This window comes from Trachurus trachurus, assembly GCF_905171665.1.
Source record: "Trachurus trachurus genome assembly, chromosome: 11".
Taxonomy (NCBI): domain Eukaryota; kingdom Metazoa; phylum Chordata; class Actinopteri; order Carangiformes; family Carangidae; genus Trachurus; species Trachurus trachurus.
In genome coordinates this window covers 14,569,390-14,586,589 of record NC_139904.1, presented here as the reverse complement: position 1 = coordinate 14,586,589, position 17,200 = coordinate 14,569,390, and the positions used below count along the sequence as shown (strand labels likewise).

General features: G+C 42.5%; 1 protein-coding gene across 4 annotated transcripts in view; it reads left to right on the top strand.

Annotated features, from left to right (window-relative positions):
- LOC310993609 (RNA-binding motif, single-stranded-interacting protein 3) overlaps nt 1-17,200 on the top strand; it is a gene marked incomplete at both ends in the record, with an annotated part of 259,796 nt that overhangs the window by 107,660 nt on the left and 134,936 nt on the right. For all 4 annotated transcript variants that reach the window (XM_083982008.1, XM_083982009.1, XM_083982010.1 and 1 more), the window contains one exon: nt 4,831-4,988. In XM_083982008.1, the coding sequence (XP_083838134.1) occupies nt 4,831-4,988 (158 nt within the window). The remainder of the gene's footprint in view (nt 1-4,830; nt 4,989-17,200) is intronic.

Here is a 17,200-nt window from a genome sequence, read left to right as displayed (position 1 = left end):
TGAACACAAACCCCCAGAACACAGGAACACACAGAACAGGAAATGCACATGCACACTCTAGCATGCACCCACTCACACGGGTGCCCTCCTGTGTGGTGACAGCTGATCTGGAGTAGTGGCGCACTGGCCGTCGGGGGTCTGGGGCTGGGCCGGCCCGGGTTGCTTTACTGATATTGACAGCGTGGCCTTGTATGGCCTCGTGCCAGTGTTGAGCTAGCTCTCGCTGGCTGCTCTGGCCTCCTATAAATCAGGGCCAATTACCACGCTGGTGCACAGCCGCCTCTCCTCCAGTCACAGCCCTGCCCTGCAGAGTGCAGGGAGGAAGGGAGAGAAGCAAGGGAAGCCACAACCCTGCTCTCATTCCAATTACTGCAGTAGCTCCTCTCTGTTTGTGAAACAGTTGTTTACTCACATGGTACCTTTCCTCAATTTTTGTACAACCACGGAAGAAACCGCTTTATCAGAAGATGTAATCAACTTAGACAAATGGGAAACCAAACTTACCAGGAACTCCCTGCAGGAATGCCATGTCATTAAACTTAGAATTCAAATGTCAATTACAATTATTACCCTTTCCCTCCTTTGTGAGAAGTACCTTCCATTTCCTTGTAGTATAAGAAAATTGTGCTATTACTGAAATTAAAATGGACAATTTAAAATGCCGTCGGACTATCTGAAGACTGCATCGTCACAAATCTGACATTAGGGAGGATTGAATGTGAACTTTTGCATAATGCAACAAGTTTTTAACACAGTGTGAAGCTGTTATATATGAATGTGTTGAAAACAGTACAAACAGCTGGTTCGGATCTGTAGCGATTACTTGCAGTGACAGAGAGGGTTGTGTTGTCCTTGGCGGGTGTGTGAATATACAGCACAGCGCTGCACACCCTCAGCCTATGTATCGTACGCTAGATTTATCATCCTCACATAATACACTCATAAACATTCTGTGGCATGTCACCGAGGCTGTGAACCCCCCTGCACGGCTGGCTCGGTAAATTGGGCTTGTGTAAACCATTCTGCCCGTCTAAAATACAGTGCAGCAAATTGAAATCCCCAGTAAGCCTCTGTAGCAGCATGTCACAGCTGGGTAGGGAGGAGGGAGAATGGAGGTTTTTCTCATTTACCACCTGGAGGTTTTTGAAGTGTCATAACCAGCTATTCTCCCACACTCTCTTCTATTTCACCCTTTAACTCCTTTTATCTTGCTTTTTTCCCCTCTGTTTCTCTCTCTTTCCCTCAATCTCCTTTTCCCTCCCCTCTCTTGCTGAAATGCGCTTTGTCAAGTGCCGTATTCAATCCTCATCATTCTGACACACAAGGCCTGTATTTATTATATATTTGAGAAGCCGGGTCTTACAGGCTGACAGGCTGAGGGTAAACAGAGTCACGAAACCGTCCGGAAAGAGAAACAAGCTCGGTTGTTAACCTCCAGTGGAGCGACCAGAAGAAGCCAAGGGAGAACTTGATGTAAAACAAAAAAGTGGGAGGAACTTTTTGGTGGTAATGTGTGTGTGTGTGTCTGTGTGTGTGTATGTGTGTGTGTGTGTATATGTGTATGTGTGGGCTTGTGTACTGGCTAATTTCTCCCACACTCATACAAGCCCCCAATGCATGAACATTAAAGGGCGGTTATTACACAATAATGGCAGTGTAAGTTAGAAAACAAAAAAAAGTGCTGATCAGTTTTTAAAGCACTTCTTGTCGATTTTTCTTACCCTACTTATCTAAACTTTTGCACTCTTCTGTGCAAGAATACTCCCTTAATTCATTTTGCCAAGAATAAAATAAAAACAAAAAACCACCATTAAATCCTTAAGTCCTGCAGAATGCGAGAACAAACCCGCTCACCCTATCCCGCCATCCGACAGTCTCCATTCCTCTGAGACCTTCGGCACCCATTCCATTCTTCTTCCCAGGGGACTCTTGCGGCCTTTTTCTTTCCCCTTGGATAACCTCGCTCTCTGCCTTCTCGCCCAGCACTGTAAGTAATGGGCTGGTTCTGACCCCCCATGCCTCATTGTGTAAGATTTCAGCTTCTGACCTTAAAAAATGAAAGCAAATCGATAGGGCGGGACACATGAATTCCAAAGCCCAGGATGCAAGCCAAGCCTGGAGCCGAGGGAGGAGGAGGAGGATGAGGAGGAGGGTTGTGTATATTACTGAAGGGCTAAAACAAAGAAAGAGAGCCTGTGAAAGAGAGAGGGGCTTTCAATTAACCTTCAGCGCTGACAGCAACACTGTGTAGTGTCTCCTGTTTGTGCTGGTGAATTTGTACGTGTCACCCAGTATGTTAAGTGGTGCGTGTATAATTTCAGCTACAATGGACTGGAGAAAAAAAATAAAACAAAGAAGCGAAGGGAGGGGTGGGGCGGGAGGTGGAAACCTCAAAATTGAAGCTTGAACTGCAGCTCTGCACGTTCCTGTAACTTTGAGTGGAAGAGAATAACTCCCATGGAGCACTCAAGAGATTAAGGTTCTTCTATTCTACTGCCACAGCATGGAAACGTGAATGGCTGGAGAGGAGTGCTGCTTTTTTTTTCATTTCAGCCTGTGCAAGCAGTATGAGGCATCTGCGAGAGGAGGAGGTAAAGTGTGTGAGTGTGTGTGAGTCTGTCTGTGTGTCTGCTGTCCTGTTTTTGGCGATCACAGTCCCAGCCTTGAGATTTGGACTTAACTCACCGAAATGAAAACTTGAAAGCTGCTGAGGAATTTAAGTTCCTGAAAGTAACTCAAATCTTGTAAACACATTCAATACTCGTGTTTCTGTGTTATTTTGATTCTTTTTCTCATGCCTTTATTATTAGATAGCAAGTGGAAGAAGATACTTCTTACTTCCCAAGTTGTGACCTGGTAATAAAACACACATGTACAGCAATAAAACAATATAACAACAAGTCTTCCGCTGCCCCGCATCAGTTCTCAGGCCTGGACCCTGAGGATTTCAGTGTCTCAAGATATGAACGACTCCATTAACAGGTCTGAAATCATCACATGCCAATCTGTTTTAAAGGTCAGCATTCAGAGACCTTTAATCCTTCCACTGAATTTTCTCATGAACCTGTGACCTGATGTGCACTTGCACACAGGATCTGAGTCTTGAATTATATGAGACTTGGGTCTGAGTTGCCCCAGAGGACTGTTGATGGTGATGGTTCACTGTTTTGTGGCTGTTGTGTGAAAAAGGTGTTTCTCTGTTATCTCGTGTGGCCATGTGTGTGCGCACCTGTCGACGTGTGTACAGTATGTGTGCGTCCAGCACAGCGAGTGGCTGCCCATCAGTTCCACTTAGCTCAGCGTGGTAATTAGCCGTCCATTGATGGACGTGGCTCCCTCTTCACGCTTCAGGGACCCCGGCTCTTTGGCAGAAGAGTGGGAGGCGACACGCTGGCATGGCACACACGCTTAAAATAGCGCATCAAATCAGCCATGCTCCGGCAGCGGCTGCTAACGTGTAGGGTTGGATTGGAGGGCTAATGGTGTGTTTTGTGTGTTTGTGCGTGTGTGTTACAGCGTGGCATGAGGTCTGGAGGTTGTCTCTGGGGAGGGTAAAGGGTTAACGTGGTTAACTGGTGCTGGTGCTGGTATTTAGTCATGTCACACTCTCCATGGCCATTTTTCTTTCTTTCTCGGTTTCATCCATCACTCACTTATTTTATTGCAGCGTGCATCGTCTCTTTCTCCTTCTCTCTTCCCTCTTCACTCACTCTCTCCTAATGTTTCTCTCCCTTCCTCCGTCTCTCTCTCTTTCTTTCCGCTCATGCCTGCAGGGCCCCGTTTCTCTCTCTCTCTGTCACTATGTGCAGTGTCCCTGCAATAGAGATATAAATGGGCTGTGAGCAGGGGGCCCTGACTCCTATACCATAAATCTACACTAACAGCACAACTGGCACATGAGGAGAGAAGAGGAGGGGAAGGAGAGGTAGAAAAATAAAGGAGGGAGGGAGATCACAAATCTAATGCATTTTGAATACATTTTTGATGATAGAGATTATACTGAAAAAAAAGACATTCATATTGAGATGTTTATGAAATAGGCTGGAGAGGATTACTGCATCAAGATATCACACCCTTGGAGGTGTAAATTGTTTTACAGTGTAATGAAATTGGTTCTGAGGGTATGAATAGTAAGCAGGAAGTTGCCATCATTTAAAACTGTTTATAAGCTGCAGGATGCCTTATGAACCCTAATTTCACAGACTACCCCTAGAGAAATGTTTACTTAAGATTTTTTTTAAAAAAAGAGAAAAGTTTGTATCTTTGACTCCATTCCCATGTTTAGATAAAAGACAAGCATACTGACAAAGAACCCGATGCAGTTAATTGCATCACTCTGTGACACAAAGTGACATAATGACAAAAAAACTGAAGAATAATAAGTGAATATACGGAATACAGAAAATATCTTTTATGAACTCATCTGAAGTGTTTTGTCTTTTATTTCTTGTTACTGTGCAGCCCATTTTCTCTACTATTCTTACTATTTGAGTCTGAGGTTAGATTTTTTTCTCCTAAAATTTTAATCATTAATATTTGCTGCTGGGTTTTCATTTCTTAGTGACCCTGATCTCATCTCCTCTCTCTCCTCTAGCTTCCCTAAAATGTCTACTTTCATAACTGCAATAACATTGCTGTTTCTTGAAGATATATTTTTCTCCCTCCTCTCACATTGCTTTTAATGCCTAAGAAATGTTAGCGTTTATTTTGTCGTCACTCTGTTATACCATACTGTTGTGTTCTTAACTCTTTCTCTAATCGTTCCACTTCTTTAAAATTAATCCTGTTCTTAGTTGTGTATATTGAGTCTTTCCTCTCTTCTTTTCCCAGCAGCCCTATGCTCCACCCCCTCACCCAATGGCTCCTCCCAGCCCTAGCACCAACAGCTGCAGCCAGGGAGGAGCGGAGCAGCTGAGTAAGACCAACCTGTACATCCGAGGCCTGCCACCTGGGACCACCGACCAGGACCTCATCAAACTCTGCCAACCGTAAGTTCTGGACTTGTGCACTGCGTTTTACCACATTTGAAATGTCAGTGTGAATGCACTTGTGCAAGTGCTGGTATGGAAGTCACTGCCACTTTGTAAATCTGATCTTAAACATTGGATTTTTTAATTTACTTAGTCTTATGTCCTATACTCAGCCAGCAGCACACTTTGCTTTTATATATTACTCCAACTCCCGGCTCAAATGTTGGTGTAGCCCACATAAGTGTCTGGCACACTAATTTAATGTGGAAACTTTAAGTTCTCATATTATTCTTTCCTTTAGTTTATAAACATGTTAGTGTTTAAATGGTCACTGGTTAATTATCATCATCAATGGCCATTTTTGTCAGAGTTTATATTGTACATAATTGTTACAGAAGAACAGTCAATTGTATTCTGAGCATATACAATAGAGGTGCTGTCATCTGTAAACACCTTTAATGGAAACAATATCTCTAGTTGAAAATGATAAAGTTGTTCAATATAATATGTCCCACAGTCAAAATAAGTTGAATTGGGAGATGCCCCTGACAAGATCATATTTCAGCATCTCACTGAATAAATCACTGACAGACCGGAGACAAAAGAGACACTTTGTGTAGATGATGTCGTACTTCGACAAGATGGAAAACCAATTTGCGTTTGGAAACTACAGTACCTGCGCTGTAGCTTATGCCCATCAAACCATAGCGCTAACAGCCCAGTCAAATATCAATCGAAGCAGTTCCACCTGCCTAAAGCTGGCTGTTTTTTTTTTTTTACTATAATTAGTCTCTTACCTAACTAGACCAAACCTCAGTCCTATCTTTAGGTCAAAAAGGCTCAAAGAGCAGTTGTGTGTACTGAAGAGGCAACACGAAGACATGTCCATGCATCTGTATGCTTATTTGTTATAAAATACTGTAAAACAACTGGCTGTAACAGAAATAAGTTTCTGTGCAGTATATTTAATGCTGTGTTTTATTTTGCATAGTAGAAAACCAACATTTATCATTACAAAAAGGCAATGCCATACAGTGTATATACAAAAATGACATATTAAAGCTCTTAAATGCCAAAGTAATCAAACTAAAAAGCTAACCTCTCACAGGCACGGAAAGGGATCCATGTGAAATACCTTGCACACCCCATTAAACTGCTACCAACCGAGTGTATATTAGGGACACACACAAAGGTACTCATAAAAATCTGCCAAATGCTCTTGATAGAGAAAACACACACACACACACACCTGTCTGCTCACAGCTCAATAAGGCCGAATAAAGCTTAGATTGGACCACCTCCCCCAGGAATCACAGACCAAGACCTCATCAAGCAGTAACACACAGTCACAGGGGCTTTCTTTCTCTGTGTGTCTCTGTCTCTCACACACAATCACACACAGACACAGACACAGACACACACACACACAAGCAGCTTTGTTCAGCTCCATTAGGCCCTTTCACTTCTAAAATGGTGAAAAGGGGGTCAAGATCATTAATGGAGACAAGGCCAGCAGATTGTGAAATACAGGCCATGAGTCTGTCTGGTTGCATAACCTTTTCTTGGCCATATATCCAGAATGTCCTGGTCAAACGCGGCCAATTATTCAATGATCCTTTGGAGACGGGAACATGCTGTCCAGTATATTTGGTAATGCTCCCGGTAGCCATGTCATAAGTCATGCATTTATTCTTGATACTGACCCATCGAAATTCCATTAGCCTGAGAGGCAGCCCGATAAGATTTGGAAAAGCACTCGGCGTTTTGACATTGCATATCTCTTGCTTAGCTCTAGCATTCACTCTGTTGTACAGTGTTGGACAGTTTCAATTTCGTTTCTAATTCCATATGATCTTGAATATTTCCAGCAGAATTATTTGGAAGGGCAAACCATGTCGGGGCTTATGTAAAATACCCAGGCAGTGTGCATGTTTGTGAGTGTAGATTTGCATTCTAATATATGGTCTTTCTTCTGTGTGTTACGGAAAGCTACAGTACCGAGTTTGTCTGTTATTGCTTGGATCAGCCGTGCTGTCCTCTAGTGGCTGTCACCTGGTTCAGCTGTTTCCACGGCTCCTCTCTCTCTCTCTTTTCTTCCATCTTCCATCCTTCCCTCTGTGTGTATCGCCTGCCTAAGAGCCCCCAAGGTTGCCCGAGGTGTGCTGTGCCAGTGAAAATCCAATGCCACTGAAACTTTAATTAGCCAGGCCGTGTTTCAGTGGTTGGCGGGTGGCAGCATTCTAGAAAAGGTCATGCGACTGTTCTGCAGTCTGCAGCACCCTGGGTCCCCCTCAGGTTTTTTCCCAAATGCCCAGCACCCAGCTCCTCCTCCACCTGGCACTCAGCCCATCAGCTCTCCCAGGGAGACTCCGTGTTAAACACAAACACACTAAATGTGGCACTGTAGTTTTAGGAAAATGAGACGTAGGGGAGTTTCAGTCACATTAGCTAGCTTAGCGATTTTTCTTCATCATGATCATATGCCTGTCTGCACATTTTAAGCCTTACTATACGAGTGGGTGTGAATGTGTGCATGTTATTATATCCTTGTGGGGACTTTTACCCTAAAACGCTCCGACCCATGAGGACTCGTGTCATTGTATGGACAAAAATTGAGGCTGCGTTTGAAGATTATTATTATTTAATTGTAGGTTAAGGATGATGATGAAGGGTAAGGAGCTAGAGAATGCATTATATCATTGAGTGTGTGTATGTGGTCTTACACAGATCCTTACTGGCAGCGAGATAAGTAAAAGCTGGTTCTTGGGCCTGGGTTTGTTGTGTCACACACATTGAAAGGCAGCTTTTGAGCCCTTGGTTCACCAATATCTCCAAAGCAAACATGCTGCTGCCAAACTGATGCATTCTTGACAACAGGCCATATTGTAGCTGCTGATTGTGGGCTGTTGCACATCGCCTGAGAGAGGCCAACAAAATAAATGCCTTCTACTGTGGCTGTGACCCCCTCCTTGTGAACTCATCACACATTCAGTAACCCTCATCAAGGCCCCCTAGCCTCCCAAATATCACATTTCTCACTTAAAATACAGCAAAACAGAAGTTCGAGTTCCCAGATTTAAACAAATTCCTCAAATATGGTTGTTAATTTCTTGTTTGGATCAATGTTAATACTTAATTTTTCACGCAATATTTAATTTAGTGATTGAAAGGATGCATCCATAATTCTGTAAATAGATATGACATATTTCATAAATATTACATACGCCATATAATGCAGAACTAGTGCGTTAATAATGGTCTAAGCCATTCATAGTAGGACATTATGCTTGCCCTGAATAGTGACAACAGTGTCCTGGTGTTATTTACAATTTATACATTCCTGTTTGGTGATGCTTGGGTTTTGAAGGCTGTCTGCACTGTTAAGTTAGAAATTATATCTCCAGATGTAGACAGATGTGATGACATGTTAAAACAGATTGGTACAGTCTTCCTTACATATGCGGGTAACCAAGCCTTAAATTTACATAAACATGCAGTTAACAACATCAAAGTATATGATTATTTTTGTAAAAAGTTTTCTTTCTGACTTGCCACCTTCTTCAACCTCCCCCCTGGTTGTTGGGAGCAAAACTAAACGCTGAAGAAAACCAAAGTTCTCACAGCAGTTGGAGTTACATGCCGAGAGCTGTTGAACGAGTAATTAAATGGATTCGGGTGGGTGCTTAATCTCTGTTTTGTTCAGCTGGCTGGATGTCGGGTTCTCCGCAACCATCAGCCTGATATATGGGTGTAGAGAACAGGCCAAAGGAGCGGAATGGGGATTTGTTGGCTCAACACCCAGATAGTGAGAGGCCTTCATTCTTGCCTGGCTGGCTGTATGAGTGGATGGATGGATGAAAGGATGGATGGAGAGCAGGAAGGATAGAACAGCCGTTACTGTGAGAAAAATTCCTTGGCCTAACCAGCCAGGTTGAGGCACTGAGCCAACCCTAAGCCCAACACTAACCCCGTCCAACCCAAAGATCGATGAAGCCAGAACATCCAACCCTGCCAAAAAGCCAATACTGCCCCAAAACACTTTAGGGCAAAGCAGACTTTATTACCCAGTTTACCAGGAAGGTATTAGATAGCACCCACATTTTTCTTTGCAGTCCACCACCCAGGAGAGGCATAGAGAGAATTGAAGCAGGTTGTTGGACAAAAGGTTGAAAGGAAGAAAGAGAGGGATTTTTTTTTCTTTACACGGGCCCACACCTGGAATAACAGGGACAAACAGTTCACATTTTCTCTGCCAGAAGCCCAAATCCATAACTCAAACTGCCAAGAAAGCAAAGGACCCTAGAGGTCCCTAAACCCCCAACTCCTTACCCCTCCTCTTCTTCCTCCTCAACCCTCTTTCTCATCTGCTTCCTCTCTTCCTCTCGTTCTCCTTCTGGTTCTCCTCACCCAATTTCAACCGTGGCCAAGCCACAGCTGCGCCCTCTCTCTCGCTGGCTTTTGCCTCCATGCTGCAGCCTGATCAAACGGAAAGAGTGAGCCAAATCAAGAGCTAATCACCGCCAATTGTCCAAATAACCTTTCCCGTGTGTGCTGAGGGAATGGTGAAGGGGGTGCTGGAGAAGGAGGGGAGTGGAGAAAAGAGAGCCATGAGGTATGCTAAGTAGAGAAGTTGAGGGGAGTAGAAGGGAGGGGTGACCCTGGGACCACCTGTTTTTATGGCGCACAGGCCCGGGCACTCAGCAGCGCCACATTATCCCTAATGACTCTCCGAGGTCTACTGTTGACATTAGCTGTCTAACTATCAGAGCAGGCCGGTCCCATGGCTCTGTTTAGGAAAAAAAAAAGAAAGAAAACGACAGAGGGGAGACACTTTGTGAGTAACTGCCCTCCTGTCCAACCTCAAAGTCCTATATTTGCCTTCTCAGTTGGCACATACTGTACATGTATGTCGGCCAGGGAGGAGCAAGGAATTTGCATTAGAAATACAACTGTTGGGTGTTACAGGTTTGTCTGGCCATATCCAGAAACTTTCAGTCAGAGGACAATCCAGTTCAGCTCTTCGTTACGGTGTAAAGTTCAAGAATATGTTATCATGTTATATGTTTATTTTAAGAAGAAATATCATCTAATACAAGATGTCTTTATCAGATTTAAAAATTGGCAATATTGGTTTTGGTATCAAAAATCCAATGTTGGTTTTAATACATGATACAGGTTAGCATCATATCATTCATATCATATTAGTATTTTGATCAAGAAGCGCATAAAAAACAATACATGTGAGATTAACCGGTCTGCAGCTGTGTAATGTGCTACGCATTACGCAATGTATCTAATACAGAGTATGTTTAACATTTAACAAGTTTAGTATGAGAGGAGTACAGGACTCGGCATATTGGCAGATATACAATGTTAAAGCAGGGACACTGGATTTCTTGTGTATGTGTGCCAGGGTGCGCCCCGCTGACAGAGGGGTGGGTGGAATCACGATGCAGGGCTCAACATCATGATGACTGTCAGCCATTGGCGATGGACGATGCCCAGCCCATAGTGACACAGCCACAGGAATGCCCAAAGTAAACTACTCCCACAGCCTCATGCTGAGTGGAAGCATCTGCTATTCATGGCCTCAGAGCCCCTCATACCCACTTTTTTTTCTGTGTTTGAACACCTCTCCCTCTTTTTTCTCACTACCCTCTTTCATTTTCACTCCACCGTTCCCTCTTTCTTTTCTCACCATCATCTCTTACACTCTCTCTACTCTCTCCGACGTGTTCCTGCTGCCTTCCCTTTTCTCTCTCCTCTCTCAGCTGCTCTCTCTCACATCTCTCCATCATGCTCATCTCTTCACTTCTCCACTCCAGCAAAAGTGACATAGTCATTTCTCCGGCCAGGGTGAACAAACTAAAACACAACCCCTTTTGCCTCCCCAAACATTGATTTTTAGAGTGAGAACGAGTGGTGAAGCTGATTTAGCCTAAGGCTGTTTTTTAAATTATTTATCCCCCCATTACTGTATACATGACACATAGACAGTTTGCCTATTTAGAGGCTGGAAAGGGCCTCTCTTCCACCTTTGTACTGAGGTTGACTGTGTTAACAGTTAATGCACTAACAATGATTTTCTTGAATAGCTTTTTATTTATTATTTATATTTTGAACTCAGGACTTATATTAACAGTCTTTAAAAAAAACTTGACTGGATACTTAGACGCATTTCATCCCAGTTTTCTTCTAGGAACTAATAGCACTTTAATAACCATAGCAACAAATCCTATCCCTGCCATAACATGCTGGTTTGAGCAACAGTCTTCTGTGCCACCCCACCCCTCTACTCCCCTGCTGTGCTTTGCATTTTATCTGCCTCCAGTCCAGCACATGACAGTTTTTAAGCTTCAACAAAAGCTGAGGCAGTTTCTCTGGTACCAGAAAGACTGATTGACGTGAGGGACAAAACCTGAGATCTCGGGACTCTCAGCCGTTAACTCTCTATCCTTCCCCCTTCCTCTGTTCTATTGCCTCTCCATTTCCCTCTACTGACTTTTCCTTTCATTTGAAGCAGTATCTAGAAAGCAAAAGCAGCACCAGCACAGATGAGATGTGTTCATTTGTGCGTGTCAGACAGCAGTGCATGGCATGTGGGTTTGACAGGTTGGACACTTCCAAACAAACAGGGGCTACTCTGCAAGGCTGGCTCTGACGAAGACCAGAGAGTGTGCGTGAGAAAGCAAGACGGTGCAACTAGCTCCACTCAGAACAACAGGGTAATGCTTCCTGCTGTCACTTACTGTTGCTCTTGTCTTCTCTTGATGCACACTCAGTTAACCAGTCTGTAGTTCGCTCTCCCAACCTCAGTCTGAGGCACTTTTTGGGAATTGTGTCTCTGTGGTGAACACCTTTCCCTGCACCAATGTTGAAACCATTCCCCCTTTAAATAAATAGATGAAGATAAATGCTGCTGTCAAGCTGTCCATATAGTATGAACCTTCAGCCAGCTGCCATTTACTGTACAGTAGCTTAGTATAATATAAAAACTGGAAATACTGGGAAGTTGCTCGTATAACTTTGTTCCAAGTTCAAAATAAACTTAAACACAAAACCTAAGTGTAAAAATGAAAAATGAAAAGTTATCCACATCTCATCCTCTAGTTGTTGATCTACAAAGGTGATTGTCCTCTATTCCACAGCTCAGTAAACTTGCCTTTATTTAGGGATAATATGTGTATATATATAAAAAACAAATAAACAAAAAAAACAGACCTTGAATTCCACCAGATATGTTGGCAATTCACCATGTTGCATTTGAAAACAGTTTGACAGCCTTTGAGAACACACCAAGTTCACTGTTGTTTGGAGTGCTGTTTACCGCTGGCTATATACCAGAGTTTCAGTGTTGGCATGCACTCATGTTATTTTGACTTTCACACGTTAGTCGAGGACTCTCTGTTGAGAAGACAGTATTGAGTCTCCGGTTAAATGTTAGATACTTTAAGATTTTACTTTTTTCCACATTAAGGCCAGTATATTCCAAAATCTGTCTGAAAATACTTTTGCACAGAAGTTAAGGTTGAAGTTTTGTTGAATAATACAATATTCAGAAAATACATAATTCAGAGTTTTGTATCATTCTAGTAAAATAAATAATTGGTAATGATGAGCATTTGTTTCACAGCAAATGTTTCCACCATGTACATTTAAATAATTGCTGCTGCAATATCATGAAGTCATGAAACCACAATTACATGACTCTGCAGAGGGCTTTTAATTTGAAACGACATTTACAGGAAGTGGAGACACCCTGTAACACTAAGCTGAAAGGGAGAGAGAGAAAGGAGAAAAAGGAAGAAGAGAGTGACAACTATTTCCCTGATGGATGTTCAACAGCAGTTTGAATTTTAAAACTTTCTTTTATTGAAAATCCCGTAATGCGAAGACAAATTGTCTCTACCAATGAATTCTTAACACACGTTGAAACTTTTAAATCACCTTTTCCTCCATAAATTGCCTGACTGGTGCCCAGCGGCTGTGTTGCTTTTCCCTTTCTGCAGGCAGGTGGGGAAGTTTGAATGGTTCTAATCAGGTTGTCATCCATTACACACTTGCCAGGTAAAATGAATGTTCATGAGAAGAGATCACATCAGTAGGGAAATGAGGAAAAATTGAAATTAGAATAGTTGATGACAGTTAATGACCACAGAGTGTGAACATGGCCAACTTCAACAGACTGGTGCGATGACATGCCGGCCAAGGTACTGCAATCACTCAGTCTTGGAAATGGACTAAACGCTGCATGTAGATTGTGGTGCTCATTTTCTAACAAATTATATTTGCTGTGTCATGGTTCTCCAGACGTCCTGCAGTGCCGCCTCAAGAATGTCACTTGTTGAAGTAGAAGAAAAAATGGAAACAAACAAACCACTTATGGCTCCATTACCTTTCCCGTTTCCTGCATTTACAGACATTAAAGGTTTGAAGCTACACATTTGCCAGTTTGCTGCAAACCTGCCAACAAAACACGGGGGAATCCCAGCACCTAAAAAAACCTGATGAAATTCTGCCAAGAAAAAGATAGAGTGCTAAAGCCAAGAAAGGAATTATCCAATTTGTTGAAGGTTTTTGATTTATCACTGCTGGTCATTGCCAACACAGTATTTACACTCAGATATATTTCCAATTTAGACACCATTATCATGTTGACTAACAATGGTATACTGGAATACTATCAAATACGCCTCTGTAAACGATATGAAATAAGTACATACTGTAGTAATGTGACAAACCAAGGTAGGCAACATGCATGGCTTTGATTCAATAAGCATATTTTTTTTGCTTAAAGGGATATTTCAACATTTTGGCAAATTGGCCCATTGCCATAATCCCTATAGTCATGGCAGTAGATTTGTTACCTTTAATTGTCGGTGCAAGCTGTATTTTGATCGGCAGGGCAGAGATACAAGCTGATCAGCTAACGCTACAGAGGCATATGGTATTTCTGGGTTTCCCCCATCAAACTCATCAAATACACAATCCAACAACTCCAAAACGTTCTTGTGGACAAGTTGTGACCAGCACATTCACCATGCTATGAAATAATAATGTAACATTACAAGATGGAGTTGTTACGTTATTATTTCATAGCGTGGCAAATGTGCGGGTCACAACTCGTCCACGAGAGCGTCTTTTATCTCTGCCCCGCCGATCGAAAAACAGCTTGTACCGACAATTAAAGGTAACGAACCTACTGCTATGACTGTAGGGATTATGGCAATGGGCGAATTTGCCAAAATGTTGAAATATCCCTTGAAGAAAACAACAGAGGGTTGAAGGTTGACTTTGATGTCATTTGGTTAAAATGTGTCACAGTCTCCAGGCAGCTCCATACAAGGATATACTAGATAAAGGCCATTACCACCAAACAGCCAGCTCAGAGGCTCAGAGGTCATGAAAGACGTCACTGGAGGTGGACTGAACAGCTGCTCTGCTCCCTGCCAGGTGTCCATCAGGACAGTTTTGCCTCCTCTGTTCATTTCTCCCACTGTATCTCTGTGTTTTATTATATTACATTTCTTCTCTGTCTCTGTGTGCCTATTCTCTGTCCTCCATTTTTCTTTTTCTTCATAAAAATCCTTTATTTTCATCAGCTTTCTTATTTTAGCCACCATCCTTGTTCTACCTGTCTTTAAACATGCCTTTAATTCATGAAGCTTGCGTTCTCTTTCTGCGTTTTTGTCATTCCCTCTTCCTTCTGTCATGAAGCTCTTTCCTCTGGGATTCTTTCTTTAAGTGCCAAGTTCTCTTTTAAAAATTTTTTTACCATACAAACCGTGAGTCAGTTTGCTGGCTACTGATCATGAAAGGCTTTGTTCAGTTTCAAAATCCCTGAAGCAATTAAATTCCATATTCTGGGTCAGTGAAACACTTGTGCAGATGCCACAAAATCTGGGCTTGAAATATGAAATTTTGGAAAGTTGTTGGTAAACAGTTTATGATGCATTCAGTATTTTCAATGTTCAGCTGTCAGTTTTGCTGCTGTATGTCCCTGACACTGCTTATCAGTTCAGTGTGTCTGCAGAACTCACAGTGCAAAACAATATAAGTAAGAACACTTTTATATACAGTACAGTAGCTGGGGGTTAGTTGGATCTTATCAGATTTTCAATAGTTGCATGGCAACAGCAGATGGGACGACATTTCACAAAAACATTGGTTTAATATTTCTATACAATAAGATGCACAGTGTAGTGTCAGGAGATGTATGAGCTGTGGGACACATTAGCTGCAGTTTACATATGCAGTTCATATTTATCTATTATATATACAGACATAATACAAAATGTGCACAGCATATATTTCTTTTCTTGACTGGTGAGTGTGATATCCTGAATGTTTGTACGTGCCGATTGCCTGAGTTTTGTCATCTGTCATCCTCTTTGTGTTTGGCTCTTTGTCACGTCCTGTTTCTCCTTTTTAATCTTTGATATACGAGTACAAAGAAGTCGTGCTTCTGTTTTCGTCTTTTTCTTCTGCTCGGTCCTCTCTGCGTGTCTGACACAGTGACATCTGTCTCTCGCATTAGCATCAAAGGCTAAACAACATGAAACGCATCCTGTAAAGTTGTAAGTCGTTTTACTAGAAAAGGTGGAATTTTCACTATGTTTGAAAATGGTTATCTGATCACTGGGGTAAACTAAATATTCTGTGGATAATTAGTCAAGAAAAAGCTGAATTTCATCAAGCAAATCTCCAAATGATTTTATAAATATTAGTCACTCGTCTTGTGTGTTTAAAATCTCGAGACACTGATACAGCAATAATCTGTAATACCATGAAGCCTCTCGACTGAAACTGTGCAAGACGATTAATGTCTTAAACAACAAGATTCACCAGAGATTGACTCGTCCTCTAAACGTATTAGAGTTTTGTCAGCAGATACTTGTTACAGTTGTTTGTCGCTGGGGAAACGAGTGTAAAGTGTCACTACCTGAACTAAGTGATAGAAATGATGTACCTAAATTCTTCTCTGTGCCACTTACAGGAGTACCAGTATTACTATTGCAATTTTTGATAAAACACTGCATGCATGAGCTTATGAAATGTCTCTGGGTGATATGTGCTGCACATACTGAGTAGTAAATCTGGATGGTGGGAGTCTGCTGCACCTGCTCCTCCATGAGCAGAACCCTCAACACTTTTTTTCCTTTTTCAGCAGCAGTATCTACATTCCGCTAATTATTTTTTGCGTTAGGGCCGACGAGGTGGTCAATTGAAGTTATTGTTCTCTATAGTGTTCCTTTTGCATCTGTCCCATCCCCCTGCACAGGTGGTGCAAAGGTGCTGAACAGGCCTGCTTATGTTCACAGTCTAACAGCTGAGCACAGTAAAGCCTGCCCTCCTCCCTGCATAGCTTTCATTCGTGCTGCTTCTTTTTCTCTTGTGGGAGCCAGTTAACTCAAATGCCATATATACTGTAATCAAGTCTTCATCTGCTGGCACAGATGGGCAGTCATATGCAAATACACTACATTTGCACACACACAGGCGCAGACACACATACACTCACACCTCATCAAATACACCAAATATACAAAGACAGGAGAAAACGGTCTTTGTCCCAGATCAGGTTTCACCTACGTGCCGTTCAAGGCACTGCTGTGTTGTGTTATAACTCACACGCGCACTCGCAGACCTTTGCAGTGTGTGTCTGAAGGCCGAGGGCAAGGTCTGAGCACAACACTTGGGTGGTCCGTCCATCCTTTCCAGCGCTGTGCTTTCCTGTGTACTCTCACCACCACAGTGACGTGTTGTGGTTCTGACCAGTCCTCTCTCCCTCTCCCTCTCTCTCTCTCTCTCTCTCTCTCCCTCCCAAATGCCCTCATACAGCAAAGAGCCACTTCACTTTCCCAGCTCTGATGACACACAAAAAAAAAGAAAAAGGCCTGGATTATTTTATCCAGCAAGAGAGCAGGGAAAGAAAGAAATGCAGTGCTGGGATGTTGCTCGTGTGCATGATGCTTCTTTCTCAAAAACATTTGGCTCAGCCTCAGTTTTATCACATTTCCGTGTCCAGACAGCTGTCAAACGAATGACATGTTTTACATTCGCCACAATTTGTACATTTTCATCATCCTAAAATAGCTCATAAAGCCTTTATTTTTTTATAGGCAGTTTCATTTCTAGCGTCTTCTTTTCTTAGGGTTGATCCGTTCTTGCATCAGAATGATTGCCATGGGATTCCTATTAGGAGGGAGGAGGGAGAGAGAGACAAAAGG